This window comes from Argiope bruennichi, chromosome X1 (assembly GCF_947563725.1).
Source record: "Argiope bruennichi chromosome X1, qqArgBrue1.1, whole genome shotgun sequence".
NCBI classification, from domain to species: Eukaryota; Metazoa; Arthropoda; class Arachnida; order Araneae; family Araneidae; genus Argiope; species Argiope bruennichi.
In genome coordinates, this window is record NC_079162.1 from 29,091,623 (window position 1) to 29,109,838 (window position 18,216).

The window sequence follows — 18,216 nt, forward strand, 5'->3', positions numbered from 1 at the left end:
TCTTTTTTCAATAATTCCAGCAAATTTTTAATTTAACCTTGTTTCGTTATTTCTAAAATATGCTCAAAAATATTATTTAACAAATTTTTGCATTTCATATGCAAAGAAAAGCATACATTTCAAATTTTTATTAACTCATATTTCATTGTTTTTTATGTTAAATTAAAAAAAAAAAACATTTATCATTTTTAGAACTAAGTTACTGTTTAAATAACAGAAACCTGAATGAAGGAAACTATCTCCAGAGACCTATTCATTATATTTGCATTTATTGAAACACCGAACACTTTCTTCATATTTCACGAGTTATTTTGAATCAATTTGTCTCAAATTTATATCTGAGAATTTCTCATTACGTATAACCATGCTGAAGACAAAAAATGAAAGGTGACAACAGAATAATTTGAAGATTATGCAAACAAGTAGATTGACCCTTATGTGAAGGCAGTTTACACACACACTTTTAAAGACATAACTTCCGAAATAAATTACATATTTTCTTTGAATTTAACTTTTACAGATTAAGAATAATAAGAAATGCTTGGATACTTTTTTGTAGGATTGTATAAAAAGAAAATACACAGATTTATGGTTTCTAGAGAGAAAGCAAAATGACCACTAAAAAAACTGATTACATTTTATTGACAGAAAAAAAATAGTAAGGTATGTGTCTACCTTGAATAGCAGATTAAGTAAGAAAATTAAAGATCAATTCTACTGTTTCAGTTGAATCTCTAATGGAATGAATTAACATTTTGGAAAAAATGAGTTAATATGGTTCAGCACATATATGACCTAACCTTTTTTGCCAAGTGATGGTAGACTGCACTCTGTCTTGCATTTCTTACTGCGTTCCACATATCTTTTGTGGGAAATGGTAAATAAACAGATCATTATACTTAGTGTTTTCCCTCATAAAAAATCTTCAATGCACACTGCACAATGATATTGGATAATATTACATTCATGAAGAAGCAGTTTTCAACAGGATTCCAAAGATTGTGAATAACAATCAATATCCTAGCAATATTCAATGGAAATATCTAACTGAATTTTAGGCAAACAATAGATTCTTACACTATCCACATTGTCCTGTTTCATTTTTTAGATTCTTATAACTTGCATGTCTGTAACTTGATTCAAAATATACTATGCATTAATTAATTAATTAATCAAAATAACCCTATATCTGGCAAATATGTCAAGCTCTTTCGGTTATTCCACATTTAATTTTAAACTCCATGCCCTCCAAAAAAATTTAATTAAAAAGAAATATTTTTATTTTACCTATCCCACTATGAGACAGAAAAGTTGAGAAAAGATGCATTTGATGAATCAGATTACAGTGATAAGAAACAAGAAGTGTAAAAGATAGAAAAGGAAAAATAAAAGATATTCAATTTGAGTTGTCTAAAAATATTAAAGAAAAATATATACTAAATCCACATCTCTTATACAACAGAAAAATTTATATAAAGGTAAATTCAAATAAGCACAAGAATAGACAAATGCAAATTTGAATAAATATTTCCACTTCTAGGACCAGAGGCTGATTTCTGTTTAGGGAGCTCAATTGGGAAAGGGGGGGGGGTGAAGACTGGCCAATTAAAAAATATTGCCTAATGGGAAATAAATAAATTTGTAAAAAAATACAATTCTATGAATTATAAAATATTAGGACTGTAAAATGAATTTATATAGAATTATTCATTCAAATGCTAATATTACCCTCCTACTGACAAGTCTTATAAAATAATAATTTTTAAAGTTATATTTGTTTGAAGTTCATTATTTCTTTATAGTCAATCACAATAATTAAATGCCTTTATTTATAAGTAAGGATTTTATTAGCTGATAATTATGATTAGCTTTTTATTTTTTAATCATTTTTTTATGATACACATACTTAAAAAACAAAAAAGTATATCTCCCAAAGAAATGAAATGTTAAATTAAAAGAAACCATTATTACCATGCTGATTAAATTAAAATGCATCGTAATATGAAACAAACTAATTTATTCAATCATTAAAAAAGAGGCCTCATAGTGTGAATAGCAAAATGCCTAAATCTGTCACTAAGGCTTCAAAATCCAAAGGATAAGACTCATCAGAAGCAATGCGAAAAGTTATCATAATCAAATCCAGATATGCTACTATTATCTGTGATGCCTTGATTCTGCCATAAATCAAGAGACAAGGTACTATCCAGTGAAAAGAAAGAATAAAATATCAGACAAAAAATTTAAAAAACCTTAAAACATGATTTAACATGATAAACCTTAAAAGACCTTAAAACATGATTTTAAAGGTCTTTTAATTTTTGTAACTTTTTATATTTTTGACATTTGTTGATTACTAACAAATGACATTCTAGTCTTAGAGCTTAATTTTGTTATGTTTGTGTTACCATATATAAAGCAAACGAATGAATTTGATATTCTTCGGAATCTAAATAACCTTTTGCATTGCATATATATCAAACTATTGTAATTCAAATGAAAATTTCACATTTTTTGTTTTGTTTATTCCAGAAAGAATGTGTAATGGAATATGTAAAATATTCTAATAAAATAAATTTTATTAATCGAGACTATAACTATCATGGGAGAAGATCTTAAGTCAGGATTATATATATATATATTGTATATACATAAAATTTTATGATTTAAAAAATTAAACTCTGCTAAAGATATATATATTTCCTTTCTATCCGAGAATTTATTTATTTAATTACAGACAAAACTTATTTCAAATTAAAAATTAACCTTAATTAAATAATTATAAACTCCCTACCTTAACAATTATAAGCAGGAAGTTTTGTAATCCACATGCAAAAATTATATATACTGCAAAATCTGCTAGTAAACATTTTACCTTATGTTCCTTAATTACATTGCATATATTTAATATTACAATCTGTATAACATCAAATAACTCCAGATGCCATTTTTTTAATTATTTAACAGGAACAATATATATATTGAATTTTTCTTCTTATTATTTTCTTAACGTTTAAAGTATTTTTCTGAATTATTACAAGTAAGTACATAAAAATACTGAGATCTTCAAGTCTCTAATTGTCAAGCCTTGTTATTACTTTTAAGAAGTCAAGTACTTAACAGCTAATGCTGCAATAAACAGTTTTAAAAATCACAAAAAAGCTGTAAAATTGGCAAAAATCGACTGTTAGTCCAATGTAGAAGATAATTTAAATCTGCTCTCATTACATTTCTATTTAATTAATATCCTCCTCCCAGTATAACAACACACACACACACACACACACACACACACACACACACACACACACACACACACACACACACACACACACACACACACACACACACACACACACACACACACACACACACACACACACACACACACACACACACACACACGATTTTTCTTCTGCTGCCAAGCTTATAAGATACCAGTATATTCACTATTTTTAATTTCAAGGCTGATTAAAGAAAAACAATTGAAAAAATTGAGGAATTAGTCAAAGTACAAAGTAAACAGAAACTACATAAAACAGTTACATACTTTTAAAGGTTTACGTCCTTTTTTCCTACGTCCCAAATATAAAAGAAATTCATGTCTCTTTGCAAAGCTGGAAAAAAAATAAAAAAATCTCAATTCAGTATATAAAAGAAAAAAGAAAAAAACTTATTAAAAAACTTTAGATTCCTATATTCTTTGGTGTGACAGCCATTAATATAAGTAGAATGAATTCCTGGAGACAATAATCTCACCAGTAAAAATGACATCGCTGTGGAATCGGCATATGAAATGTGCTGCTATTTTTAATTTCTTTCAAAGTATCAATCATTGAATGCTAAGTTCAACCAAGTCCATTTATTTATGAACGATTGCATCTGGGAGCTGCACCACATAGAATTACTCAGCCTATAACAAGCTGCATCCTTGGTTTGTTATGTTTCAAATGCAAAACAGATTAAAGTTTATTGAAAGTGTTAATTCATAACTTGTTTGAACAACCCAGGATTCATTCCAATTATATTCCAATAACACATGTTCTTTTGTCACAGAGAAGTGAGACCATAAAGGCTGCGGTCTTGAAAAAAAAATTATACTTGAATTGGAATTTAAAGTGGAAATTTGATGTTTTAAGTATATAGATCACTGGGTGGTGTGGGGCCAACAATGCAAGTCAACACTGAAATAAACACTGTGGGTTTAACTTCTCCTATTATGGATGATCACATTGTCACTTACAAAATGATACAGTTGTATCAAAATGGAAACTGTACTACCTATCACATCATACATTTCATGCCTGATTCTCATAAATTTAATGTCTAGCAACTCATTGCTCAACATATTTGCATCATTTAGAAAGTGATATCAAGAAAAAAGGTCCATATCCACAGTCATCAGCAACTGTCATTTGATGGATGAGAAATAAAAATCGCCACTATTTGCTGGCCACATGCTGACAATATGGCATGCAAGTCTCAAACTATGGTAATACAACCAAATATTATTTTTTTCAAACATGATTTTGTAATTTTTTTCTCTGTAGTGTTATCAGGTTCTTATCTATTCCTAGTCCCTTTCCTTCCATAATGAAAATATTTAATAAAATAATGAAAGTAAACTCAATTCAGAATTAAAGTATAAGGTGGAGTTTCTAATAAGTAAAATAAAATGGAAAAGGGTTATTACTAAAATTTTTAAAATTCAATTGAAGCATAACAAAAGTGCCTAAGGCAAATGTTATTTATGAACTACATTACAATAAAATTACAAATTATCAATAAGAATTTTCTTAAGGATTAAAAATATTTTAGGTCCAATAAATATTCTATTTCTCTTTCTTTAAAACAGTGCAACAATAAGTCAACATTTCAGCTAAAAAATGATAAATTAAAGACAAAATAAAAAAAATAACAATGTTCTTACTCAGTTGAGGAAAATAAATGAGGAAAAGCACCTAAAACATCATGCATCATAATGAAATGTTCCGCATTATCGTGAACCTGCAACACAATACTTGTATAAGTCACCATTTAAAGGAAGAAAAGTTTGTTGAATGCATAGTTACAATCATTATACAGGATACCAACTAATATTAATCAATTAAAACACTAACAAAAAAGTATGTGTTTCAACAGAATGATTTAAAGTCAATGTTTTTTCCCCACCCAGAGACCTTATTTACGTCATTTTAAAAAATATTTCAAAAGTCCCTGAAACTATTGTATGCTTCCCATGCTTCAAGGGAGATAAATATAATTTAGCAATCTGGGCACACAGCTGTGAGAGGGGGAGTTTAAATAAGGAAACATTTATAACTAAAGAAATGCAAGAAAATAAATGGGTGTTCCAAGGAGTAGATAATGAAGAAATTCCTGTGAATCTTGACATGCCTCTCAGTAGAGTTGCTCTGATTCATTGTATATTATAATTAAGGATTTGTGAAATAAATCCAGAAATGTGAAAAAATACAATAAAAACAAATTAAGAAAATAAGAAAATAACTATTTGCTATTAGCAACACAATCCGGAATGTTTAACTTGTCATGCCAGTCAATGTTCCATTTTATTAGTATCACATCATACGAAGCATGTATAAATTAGCCAGAAAAGAAAAAAAAACCCATTTTCTAGGAAATCTAGGAAAATAGTAGATCTAGTAGATCTAGGAAAATACTATGTATGTATAACATTATATTACAATCAATAAGCCACTATTACTGATTTTGATGGATATCCAGAAGCACCATCAGTGAGCTGATGAATATGAAATCTTCTAAGAATCATTATAAGTCTTTTGGATTATAGCTATCTGAGAGTTAAACATGAAAATAAGTTTTTTTCAGTTGAAGCAAGCTTTGAAGACCTTTTTATCAGAGCAATTGTTGTTGCTGATGAACAAAAATGTGCTGCATTACAAGGGGAAGGCATGAAATAGCCTTGTCACATTCATAGCATCACCACCTTTCAGAGACATGTTTTCAAAAATCAGAGATGAGATAGTATTTTCGTTGTGTGTATGAGAAAAATATTGATATATTAAATACTCATTTAGAAGAAATTTATAGATGCTGATTTTATTCCTTTGCCAAAAAAATTTGCAGTTTATACTGTTTTGGTCTAAAATTAAATAACAGAAGAAAAAAAGCTATAGCTATATATTATGTCTCACGAGCGAATGAAAAATCTCAGAATCTTGCAACTATGATAACACAATATTTAAAAATTCCTGGGATAAGGAAGATCAAAGTACGATTCCCTTTTAAAACATTAATTATTGCTGTTTATATATTTCTGCTATTGCAGTTGGACAAGCTATTTTTATGGGCATTGTATATGTACAGGAACCTCAAGGACAAATGTATTACTGGAGAGTTAAATATTTTTAACTTTAAGTGATTATTTTGGAAAACATAATAAATAATTTTATTAATTTAAATGTAAGCACTTTATAAACATAAATTTACTATATAACTTTAGCATATATAATAAATGTCCATAATTTCACGGGAAAGCATTATATAAATTAATAATTTATTTTACTAATAAATTAACACAGAATATATAAGGAGTATACTACTTAGAACACACAGACAGGTAACTCGGTTAAACTTATTATGAATATACTTGTTTATTCCCTCCAATTTAAAAAAAGAGAACAGTTTTATTACAACATTATTCCTGCTAATATTCCAGTGATGATAGCAAGTGTACGTTTATATTATGTATAACAGTTAAAATTTTTTAGATCAGCATGATTTGCTAATTTTTAAGGGTAAGTGCATCTTTAATAAAGCAGCTTCATTTGACAGATGCTATTTTATCACAATGCGATTATCAAACTGAATCAAGGAATGCCCTTTTAAATTAAATAAAATATTTTATTAGTCCAAAAAGATTGTATATTGAATCTGTAAGATGCTGCATCAAATTTGAATTTATTCAATAGGTAAAATTATTTATATTTTTTCCATAAAAATAATTGAGTCAATAAAAAGAATAACAACAAGAAATTTATTCAGACTATTGTTTTAATAAGATGTGTTGTTTTTTTGATTAAGTGAATTGAATAAAATATTAAAATCAGGAATTATAAAATTGTTTTTAATAACTACTTATAATTTGTCCAAGTATTTATTTCTATGAAACATACATATTACTAGGCTAGACTTTTTAGTTCATAAAAGAAGGGACCATGCCATCAAAATTGATACTGATGATGATTTTGTATCAACAATAACACAACAACGTGTAAGGAAAAAAGGAAAAAAAAAAAAAAAAAGTGACTTTGCATATGAAGTATCAGATGAATTGATCAAAGAGCCCCCCCCCCTCCCCCAAAAAAAAGATTTTTTATTTTATTTTACAACTGATCAAGCATTAGATGCTAGATTTGAACATAATCCCATAGTAATTATTTTAAATTCTTATATAATAAATATGTTTTATTACATAAGAAACATATTTATTATATAAGAATTAAACAGTGCAAAATTATTAAGAATTTGGAATATATTTTAACTGACGCTGATTTTACTGCCATAAATGGGGTTGAATTAGCAATGGAAATTACAACAGTAGCAATATTTTTGGGTATAAAAGAAAGCCTAAACAATGTATTAAATTTAACAACAAAATTAAACTAAAAATATTGCTAACTACATCAATAACTATAGCATGTATAAAATGGAATTTTTCCAAGTTATTATCAACCAAATAAACTTAAAAGATGTAATAAAAGAAGGCTAAAAGTAAGGAAAAAAAGTTACTTGCGACTTTAGTATAATTGATATTATGTGTTTAATTTTTCAATAACATATTTCATTTTAATATCATTAAAAACGTAAAAAATGTTAAGGTTGTTTGTGGCGAAGTACAGATATTTCTTAATTTCTACTGTTTCACACAACTTGATTATTAATTTTATATTATGTTACTATGTATGATTTCTAATCATGCATTCATTATAATATAATTCTATGCTATATAATTCTGTTGTTGATAGCAAACAATTTTTCCCATTTTCTCAGTTTGCTTTATCTTATTCTTCTCCTATTTTCTTACATACTTTACATACATTTAACATAAATTATAATACCTATTAAATGAGAGTGATCATGCAGAAAGGTGTTTCCAGATTCACAGGAATTTCTTTACTACCAATTTTCACTTTGGATTCCTTGGAGAATGAAGGAATGTTTTTTTTTTTTTATATATTAAACATACAGAACCTGATCACATATTTGCATAATATGTAATTATAATATCTAGTCAATGCAAATATTCATGAGCCCCAACTTCATATTTCCCTCTTTCCTATATCTTTCAAGTTGAAAAACTGTAGAAAATTTGATAAGTTTAATACAATTAGACTAATATCCAATGTAAAAATTATATGGAAAATATTTTGGTATGAATTGTCATAATTTTGAAACATGACCAAATAAGTAGGTTGCAAGCTAAGATAGAATGCATTCTCCAAACTACCAAGCCACACTAGAGCTGTGCATATTATATTATATATTTGAGGTGTGTGTGTAGAATCTTCAATTGGATAGCTTCTTTGATTGCAAACAAATTGAACTTTGGAAACTTTGACTGCATCTCAAAAACAAAAACAAAAATCTAATAAAATTGGGGAATTATCAGAGGTTTAATAAAAGTAAGCACTCATACTTCTAATGGAAATATGCAACATTGGTCTGCATTTAACATAGATTTTTATATTCTATAGTTTTCATACTGTCCATTTTTACTATTGAATATGATATTTCTGAGTAATTTCGAAAAGGGGGAAAAACCCTGGTAAATCATCTTATTTCAATTCGCTTCTCCTCCAGCAATTACAACTTGCTTTGCTGGAAAAGATAAGCTTGAGACAGTAAAACTGGATCTTAAATGAAGTGATTAAAACTATTAAAATTTAAGTCAATTTCTTTTTTCTGATTTAAATATTTCTTAGTCATTGTCTTGGAAAATTGTTTAGATAACTAAGTTTTCTCTCACCCATCTCTAAAACTTAGAGAGCGTAAAGCAAACTATCAGAAAGATATTAAAAGATGAACAAATCTAGATGTTAGTTATACTGTTAATAATATTTCAGATCTGTATTATAACAGATTAACTAATGAAAGTTGTAGCAGAGAACGTCATGCAGACTGGTAAAGTGTAAAAAAAATATTTACTGTATACCTTAGATGCAAATAAATAGTAACATTAAAATTAAACAACAGAATCCTCGAATTGTATGTACCATAAAATTTCATTATAAGCACTATACATCTCTACCTGCAACGTTCACTTACATTTTGATTAAAAACTAATGATTGAAATTGGATTGAAATAAATAGTGATCTACTAACAGAAGAAAATACAAATCTGAAAATAAAATTTTAAAAAATGTTGAACGACAACATTAGAAATAAAATATTATAGACCACAGCTCATTGGTCTTAACAACAATCCAACATAAAAGAATGCAAATAAAGTGTGAAGTTTATATTCCAGTAACTAATTCTTATTTATGCTTAGCTTTATTTACAAATCAATATATAAGTCAATTTGAATAGCAGGGGGGACTGTCTGAGATGCTTAAACCAAAATAGAAGTGATTTGCGCATCTGAAAATGATGCAGACCAAAGGATACATTTTTAATTCCACCCAGCAATACTGATTTCACTGGCTCAATTTACTCTAGTTAATTTATAATGACATAAATAAGGTCTCTGAGGAAAAACTTTGGCTTAAAATTACACCTTAATTAAATTAAGAAAAATTATTAAGTTAATGGATTATAGTGACCCAAAAGCTAATATTTCTAAGCTATTTCATTAGCTTAATATAATGAATTCAAAACATTATATCTTGGTCAGTTTTGGCAGCAGAAGATATGATTTTTTTTAATGTTAAAGCATTAAGAATAATTTATCAACTATGAATGTTAGGACCAGGGAATTGTAAAAAAAATTTAGACTTCATAATTTTTTCAGAAGTACATTTATTGACTCTAAACAAAATTTAGTATCTTATATAAAGTATTTTTCCAATCGAATATATAACCCCAACTCTAGAGTTAAGAAATTAACTACTGGACCTGCTTTAGAGGGTAAGAGAAATTTTATATGCTGCTATGAATGCATTAAAATTTGAGATTTTTTTAAAAGCATTTTGAATTTTAGACAGCAAAATAGATTTGTTGCTATCTTTCTATTATTCTAATTCCAGAAATCAGAAAACGATTTTTTTTTTTAAACTTGAGAATAAAAGAAAAAAAAAGGGGGGGCAGTATGAGAGCAAAGGAATTTGATAAAAATATTGAAGTTGTTTAAATATACATATAAAAGCTTTTTTCAACTTCTTTTTTACAGCTGCATTTAAATCCAAATGGAAAAATGTTCAACTCTTCAACGATTATTTTTACTTTTTGATAAAGGCCCACATGTCAGAAAAAAGTAATAAACAAACCCAATACATAAATATACACCTACATTATACCTCTGAGAAATTTACAGCCAAAATTTTTTTCATCTCTGACTTTGCTTTAATTAGCCAACTGAACAAATATGGTGTATATTTCAAAATATGCATTTAGTTAATGATTAAATCTTTCACTCTGATAAATTATTTTAAAAAGTTAAGTGTATGAAATATAAGTTTTTATAAATATAGAAAAACCTTTTTAAATGATCATTAAAGTAAGAAGCCAAGGATAAAAATATTCATATAACAAAAACAAATTACATAAATAAATATAGTGACAGTTATATAAACATAACCTCAAAGCACAAAAGGAAATCACAAAATGTATAATGAATAGAACACATCACTGAAGGACATCTGTAAAAGAAAGTTTTGATTTACTTACTGCAAAAAGACAGTCTCCAGTATACAATTCAAAAAGAATGCAACCAATACTCCAAACATCAACTGCTTGATCCCACGGAAGTCCTGGAAATTTCCTTAGCATTAGCAAGATATATTAGAAAATATTGCAAAAACCAGTGAAAAATAAGAAACATAATATATATACCAAAAATAACTTCAGGAGCACGATAGTATCTAGTCTGAATCATCATATCTCTACTTTCAGTGAAGTGAATTGCTGATCCAAAATCTATCAGTCTAATGTTTGTACTTAAAGGCTTACGATAAGTTTGTTGACGCTGAAACAACAACATAAAATTACAAATTAGGAAAATGCTTATTTAAAAAAAAATTATTAGGCTATAATAATAAGGTATCTTTAATTCACATGACAAAAGAATTAAATATGCAATTTAAAATCTAAAACATATGATTCACAACCTACATTTTACATTCATTTCTTTAAAGTTGCATAATGAAATACCTCCTAGCAAATCAGATTCAATACTATGAGAAAAAGTGTTAATCATCCTTATAATCCATCTACACAGCATTTACTTTTTACAAGATAAGGCAAGTAACTTTTGCAACTTATGCTTGTCAGTGACATTAATGGCACATCTTAAGTAACACTGTAACATTGTGGCAACACTGCAACTTGTAAAATGTGAGGACCACATAACAATTAAGTGGTCCTCACATTGTATGTCTGTCATGCTATTCAGCATAAATAATTTAATCCATAAGTTAAGGGAATTATCAATAATATATTGATATAGTTAACATTTAATTCAAAATCTTTTATGAAAGATTATTATAATAACAGGAAAATAAAAAAATTGTAATAGAACATCTAGTATTTTCAATCTTAATGATAAAAACTTTTAAAATAAATACTGCTTCACATTTCTTTGAGACAGATTAATAAATCTACCTTTTCCTATACATTTTGGCCCAAAATTATGATAAACTAGATATAGTAATTGCTATTATTTTACTTTTACACAAAACATTTGAAATTGAACATTAAACATTTAATAAAAGGTAATGTTCTTTATAAATAACAATAAAATTATATATATATACACACAGACAGACAGAGAGAGAGAGATTAGAACAATGATCTTGCAGAACTTTTCACGAATAAAGATTTATAAAATTTAGTAGTCTTTAAAAATCCTAGAAATTTCTGCTAATGTATTAAACTTCTGTATTTGCTTTCCATGATCTTTAATGCCAGAGCCCTGGCCTAAAGGTAGAGCACCTCTCCCAAAACCTGGGCGTCCCAGGTTCAAGCCCTGGTTTGGGCATGGTTGTTCTTCCCCCTATGTTCTATCTGTGAAAGAGCCCCTCTGTTAATAGGGGTTTGTGAAAACGAGTGTGTGAGTATGATCTTCATACGAGCTACTAGTCAGACTTATGCACACGGGCACTCACCCTCAAAAGCTACTGCACTCCTCTTTCTATCGTAATGTGGACACAACATTATCATCATGACCTTTAATATAAGTGCGGAGGCAGATATATAATCAAAATTTCTCTTCAAAAAAGAAAAATAAATATGAAATTTATGTGAATGACATAGCACATGGTGGCACAAAAATCTAAATTCGTGTTTCCACTGCAAAGTACATGAATCCACTGTTATTATTATTATATGCATTTAACATAAACAGTGGTAGATTTAGATACTTTGTGACCCTAGGCAGCACACATTACGAGGTCCACTCATATGATAAAATTGTCAATTTAATGTTACATTTCAGCACACTTTTAAGATATTAATGATTTTTCTTTACATTAATAAATATTTTTATTTCATTGAATTTGTGAATATGTATGTATTTTTTATTTATCTATTGGCTTCAAACTGCCCAGTATCCATGTATAAAACATTATTGAAGCAGGTAGTTGGTTTTATAAATATTCTAATAACCAAGTAAAATAAAAAACATTCAGGAACTTGCCCAATTATACTGATAAAATATTGTTATCCTGTTTCCCTTTTACAGAATTTGTATTTTTCATAAGTTAATTCGGTAACTAGTAAAACGAAGGTTCTTAATCAACCTTCTTGCAGTACCTTCTCTGAATTTAGAGGTCCTTGGCATCTGACTAGTTGGAAATCCACTATTGAACATTAAAAAAAAGGGGAGGGGGAGAATGTTGGCAATATCAATTCTAGCATCTGTGATCCTTGTATAAAAAGTTTTAAACATTTCTTGATCCCTTTTAAACAAATAAGAATTTCAAATATACTAATAAATTAGATACAGATTCAATGCATGCAACTCTGAAATTAAACTTACTGTAGCACGAACTCCATAAGTAAAATCAGAAGATTGGAAGCAGATGTTTTCTGGTTTCAGATCAGTATGCATAATCATATTATCATGAAGAGCTGGAAAAATACAAATATGAGCAGAGGCACAGTGGTTGCAAAACATTTTAATACAATAAAAAAAAAAAAAAATACCTTTTACAGAGTAGCAAATTTGATAGATGATATGCCGTACCTGAGACAACTGGTATGGCCGGTGCTTATTTATTTTCTAAATAATAATAATAAATGTTATTATATAGAAATTTACAGTTACATCACATTATTCAAAGTATAAATATTATTCTGCAAAAATTTAGAGTACTGCTTGTATGTAATTGAATTTGGTAACACATATCTGAAAGGTTTGGCAGCAACATTTATAAAATTATATATAACAGATTGAAAATGTAAGCAGAGCATATTTCTAGTTCATTAAATATGTCTAATTTTTTTCTTTCTTTTTTTAAAAACCAAATCAACAAGACTTTCCAAAAGTACTGCTTCATTATTATATTGCAAAGGACACTGCAACAGAATCAAACACATTTTGCTGAATATAAAATGCAAAAAGAAGTTCTAACAGTTTAAAAATAATGATTTTAGATACATGAGCAAAGAAATCGATAAATGGCGTACACAAATCAAGATATAGATTTTGAAAACCTATTCAATTAAAATCCTTGATAAAATATATCTGAAATGTACAGTATTTTATATTTTATCCTAATATCCGTCTTGCAATGACTTTATGCAATGGGTATTTGCATGGCCCAAAATTAAAATATTAGATTCCATATGAAATTAAAGGAAGGGTCACTGGATGCCATAGAATTTAGAGGAAAAATTTGGGGGTGTCAGATTTTTATAGAAGCTGAAAAATGGATTCATTAAGACAACCCTAAATGATTGTTATAAGCATTATCAGATAAGATTGTTATTGTTATAAGAATGTTATAAGTAACATCAATGTTCAGCAATCAACAAGAATAAAGAATTATAGCAAAAATGCTGCTTTTTACCATAATGCTAATCCACATATGTCCAAAATTGGTTGAGGAAACTCTAAAAAAACTTATATGGAAATTATTGCCCCCCTCCCCATTGTATTCACTCAATGCAGCTTCTTTAGATTACCAATCATTTGTCAAGCTCCATATAGAGAACTTTTCCAGGAGAAATGTTCCATTCTCATGTAGCTATCCAAAACTAGTCTGGTGCCTTGATTGCTACAAAATTAGTATTTCTCTCACAACGAATTCATTTATTATCTGACAGATGGGCGAATATTGCAGCTGCTAAGGAAAATATTTTTAATAAATCTTTCAATTTGACAAAAATATGAGTCTTTTTTACTTAAAAAAATCATTTCATTTTCTTAAACAATTCCTTAAAAATTAAAAAAAATTTTTAACTCACCATAAAAGAATATAAACTTTCACCAAGTTTTTCGAATGCTATGCAAACATGATCTTGAAATTCAAAAAAGTCTACCATCTGAACCCACAAACTGAAAAGAATATATATACATATATATATATCAAACCTTCCAAGTAAAACTAATCAAGTCGATTTGATTAAAGCTAATCAAATTGTGTTTATTTACTAGGAAAATACTTTCATCAAATAATGTTTTACTTAAAGAGAATCAAAATAAATATTACTATAATAAATACACTGTGATATTTAAATAATTTACAGAATATTATTTGAAAGCAATTACTAATTTACCAATTAGTAATTTATTGTTTTCTCCTTTCTCTGATTGAAAGGCTTAAACATACTAAAGAAAACTATTGATGTTTGAATAATTTTTTTAAAGTATTTGACCAGCACTCATTCTTCAGTAAATGAAGGAAAGAAAAAAAGAAAAAAAAAAGCTAATTTTGTACTAGCAATTTTCAACCAAGCGCTTGCAAAAGTTGAGCATTTTCTAAAATTGCCCTACAGCAAAATATAGTAAGAACTAACAATAAAATATGCATAATATTTATTATTGAAGTGCATGAGTTACTGAATTTCAATCAATAGCCAAAATCTGGACAATCAAACAGATTTGTAGCAACTATAACAGATCAATCACTTGCCATCATACTGAAACAGCAATATCTTGCCAATTACTTTTGTTTTTTACAGGCAAAGCTCAAATATACACCTTCAAGTCCTCTAAGGATAACATTAGTTAGTAACAAAAATACATCAAATAATGCTAAAATTTAGTTGTGACGATTAGTTGTGTGATTTAACACAACAGATACTTTGAAACTTTAATCTTTTCATCTCAAATTAATTTAATAGCAACTATTTAATTTTATTTTTGAATCATTAGACAATTTTGGATTAAAAAAAATAACCCCAAATACAAAGGAAAAATCCAAATTAAGTAAATCAATTTTTTTTTAAATTTAATTTCTATCTTCAACTGCCATCTACCACTTACTTTTGGAACTATAAACTTCAAGTTTATATGAATTCAGTCAGGTTTCAAAGAGTTAAGCTACCCAACTATGAGACTATAAATTGTAATACTACAAAACCCAGTCACATTTATGTGACCACTTGTCAAAATACAGAATAACCACCATTCATAGATGGACTATTGCAAGAGAAAAAAGATTAAGGAGCCATGCCAACTTCAGCTTCATAGCTAGCTGCTCTAGTTTGCATGGCTAAGGATGTAAAAGAATGATATGATAAGAAAGTAGAGTTTGTTGAATTCTAGCAAACAGAAAATGAACTCAAGGAACTTATAAAAAACATCATTATCATTTTTAATTAAAATCAATAAAACTTGTGAGCAATTATTTTGCTTTAAACTTTAAAAAATAATGAACAGTGACGTGCCAAAGAATAACAAGCCAGTTCAATGAATGCAGGGATTACTTTGAAAACTTAGAGTATAAAGTATTAAATTGTTTACAGAATGCACATAAAAAGGAAAAAGCAATTTGTGTGAACATACAACATAATTCCCAACACAAATAATCCAATCAAGATTACCACAGACTCTCATTTGGATTTTTCAAGGAGTTAGGAGGTTAGGGGAATATAGTAAACATCCTGGTGCTCTCCTATCATGCATCTATATCCAAGCTGTATGACATATTGCTCCATTCTGCTGGAAGATGCTATCTTGTTGAGGAAAAACAATCTGCATATAAGGGTGAATACTGTTGGCAAGGGCAGATGCATACTTCTAGTTAGGACTAGAAGATAGCTTTTTTTAGTAGCTATTGTAAGGTGTTTGTATTCTGATTTATCATGCAGTATGCAGCAAGGCCCATCTGTTCAACAGAGCATAAAATGTGATTTATCAGAAAAAGCCACCTGTCAGCAATCAGTAAAAGTTTAATGTAATACTAGCACAAATTCCAGCCTTTATCACCAATGAACAGTTGCATACTCTGAAGCCAAAACACAGCACCATACATAGAGCATCTACTTTTGGTTGCCCCTTTATTCATCTAGGTGGTTAGGTGGTCAACAGTTGCATGTCTGTTCACAAGGATGCAACTCTACAGCCATGGTTCACATCTATGATCTATCTATTGCCAGTGGGTGTGGCAAGGCATTGATTTTGGAGAGTGCTCTTTGCTATGCATTGTACACTTACCATGTTGACATGTAAACAATGAAAAAAATTAGTAGTTTTGGAAGTGCTGCCAATAGTTTTTATAAATTTTCCATGACTTAAAATCATTACCATTTTCAAACTCAATAAGATGTAGTTTTTACTTGTAAACGTTAAAACTGAATAGTTGAGTTGTTTTTATTTACCAATTATGATCACACAATGACAAATTTTATGGTTACCATGTCATAACCAATCAGGATTGCCTATAACATTAAAGCCAATTGGGTTTAGTCTTGGATATTAGCTACTGTTTTATAAGTAATGCATTAGACTTTTATGTAAAGTTGAATGAATTGAGAGAGTAAGGCATATTGTTATTTTTGTCTTGCTTATTAAGATGAAATAACAAGGTGGCCATCATTTCTATTGTTTATATTTCCCTGACTTCTCCTGGATGCTTCCAGATTTTAAATAAATTTTCCTGACTTTTTCTGGATGTATCTGATATTCTCAGAATTATATCACTTTCTTTTCTTTTCTTTAATTATTGCACAACATATTCTGAACTGTATTTGAAAAGTGTTCTAAAAATTGTTCTTTTAACTAAAATTAATACAAAATAAAATTTAATGCTCAGGAAAAAATATATCATTTTCACCTACTGAATACGTTAAAGAAATTTCCCAGACAATTTTTGGATGTTTCTAATATCTTCAGAACGATTTCGCCTTATTTTATTCTTTTTAATTACTACACAATATGTCCTTTTAGCTTCATTTGAAAAATTTTTGTACTCTTAACTAAAATCAATGTAAACCAAAATTTGATTCTTAGAAAAAAGTAAATTAGAAATAAATTCTTAGAATAAATAAAAATTCTTCAAATAAGCTTCAATTATGTAAAATCCTCCCCTATTATTTTGCAAGTACATTAACCAACACCAGAAGATATATGCTCATCTAGATGGAATTTTAGCCAATCAACCATATCTAAGAACAGTTTGTTAAATGTACTTATATATAATGCAGTACAAAACCGCGAACACCGACAGAAAACTTAAGAATGAAAAGATTTGTTTCCTTTCAGTGGGTTCTCTCCTATCCATTCTGTTTACCAAACAAGCAAATCAGAACTGAACAATTATTGTACTAAAAGGAAAAAAAATTCCTTCAGAAAAACAATATAAAATCACTAAATCAACACAAGAAAAATTCATTAATGATATCAAAATTTTATGGATTTTTAGCTCATCAACTATAGTAAAAAATTGCCTGCATGGTGGCTGTATGCTTAACCCATAAAATAAGGAAAAAAGTGGAAAACTGGTTTTCATCATCAATTCTTTCTTTTTATTGTATAAAAAAAATTCTCTCTCAGTGTGTGTGTGTCTGTGTTTTGGTTCTAAACAAATAAACAACAACAACAAAAATGTTAGCAATAATATCCATAACATC

The 18,216-nt window shown here is 28.2% G+C and overlaps 1 protein-coding gene across 2 annotated transcripts in view; it reads right to left on the reverse strand.

Annotated features, from left to right (window-relative positions):
• Window positions 1-18,216, reverse strand: part of LOC129958236 (dual specificity protein kinase CLK2-like) — a 79,692-nt gene that overhangs the window by 3,963 nt on the left and 57,513 nt on the right. For both annotated transcript variants that reach the window (XM_056070533.1, XM_056070532.1), the window contains 7 exons: window positions 14,608-14,698; window positions 13,345-13,420; window positions 13,178-13,269; window positions 11,035-11,167; window positions 10,870-10,952; window positions 4,931-5,007; window positions 3,551-3,617 (listed from right to left, as the gene is read on the reverse strand). In XM_056070533.1, the coding sequence (XP_055926508.1) occupies window positions 3,551-3,617; window positions 4,931-5,007; window positions 10,870-10,952; window positions 11,035-11,167; window positions 13,178-13,269; window positions 13,345-13,420; window positions 14,608-14,698 (619 nt within the window). The remainder of the gene's footprint in view (window positions 1-3,550; window positions 3,618-4,930; window positions 5,008-10,869; window positions 10,953-11,034; window positions 11,168-13,177; window positions 13,270-13,344; window positions 13,421-14,607; window positions 14,699-18,216) is intronic.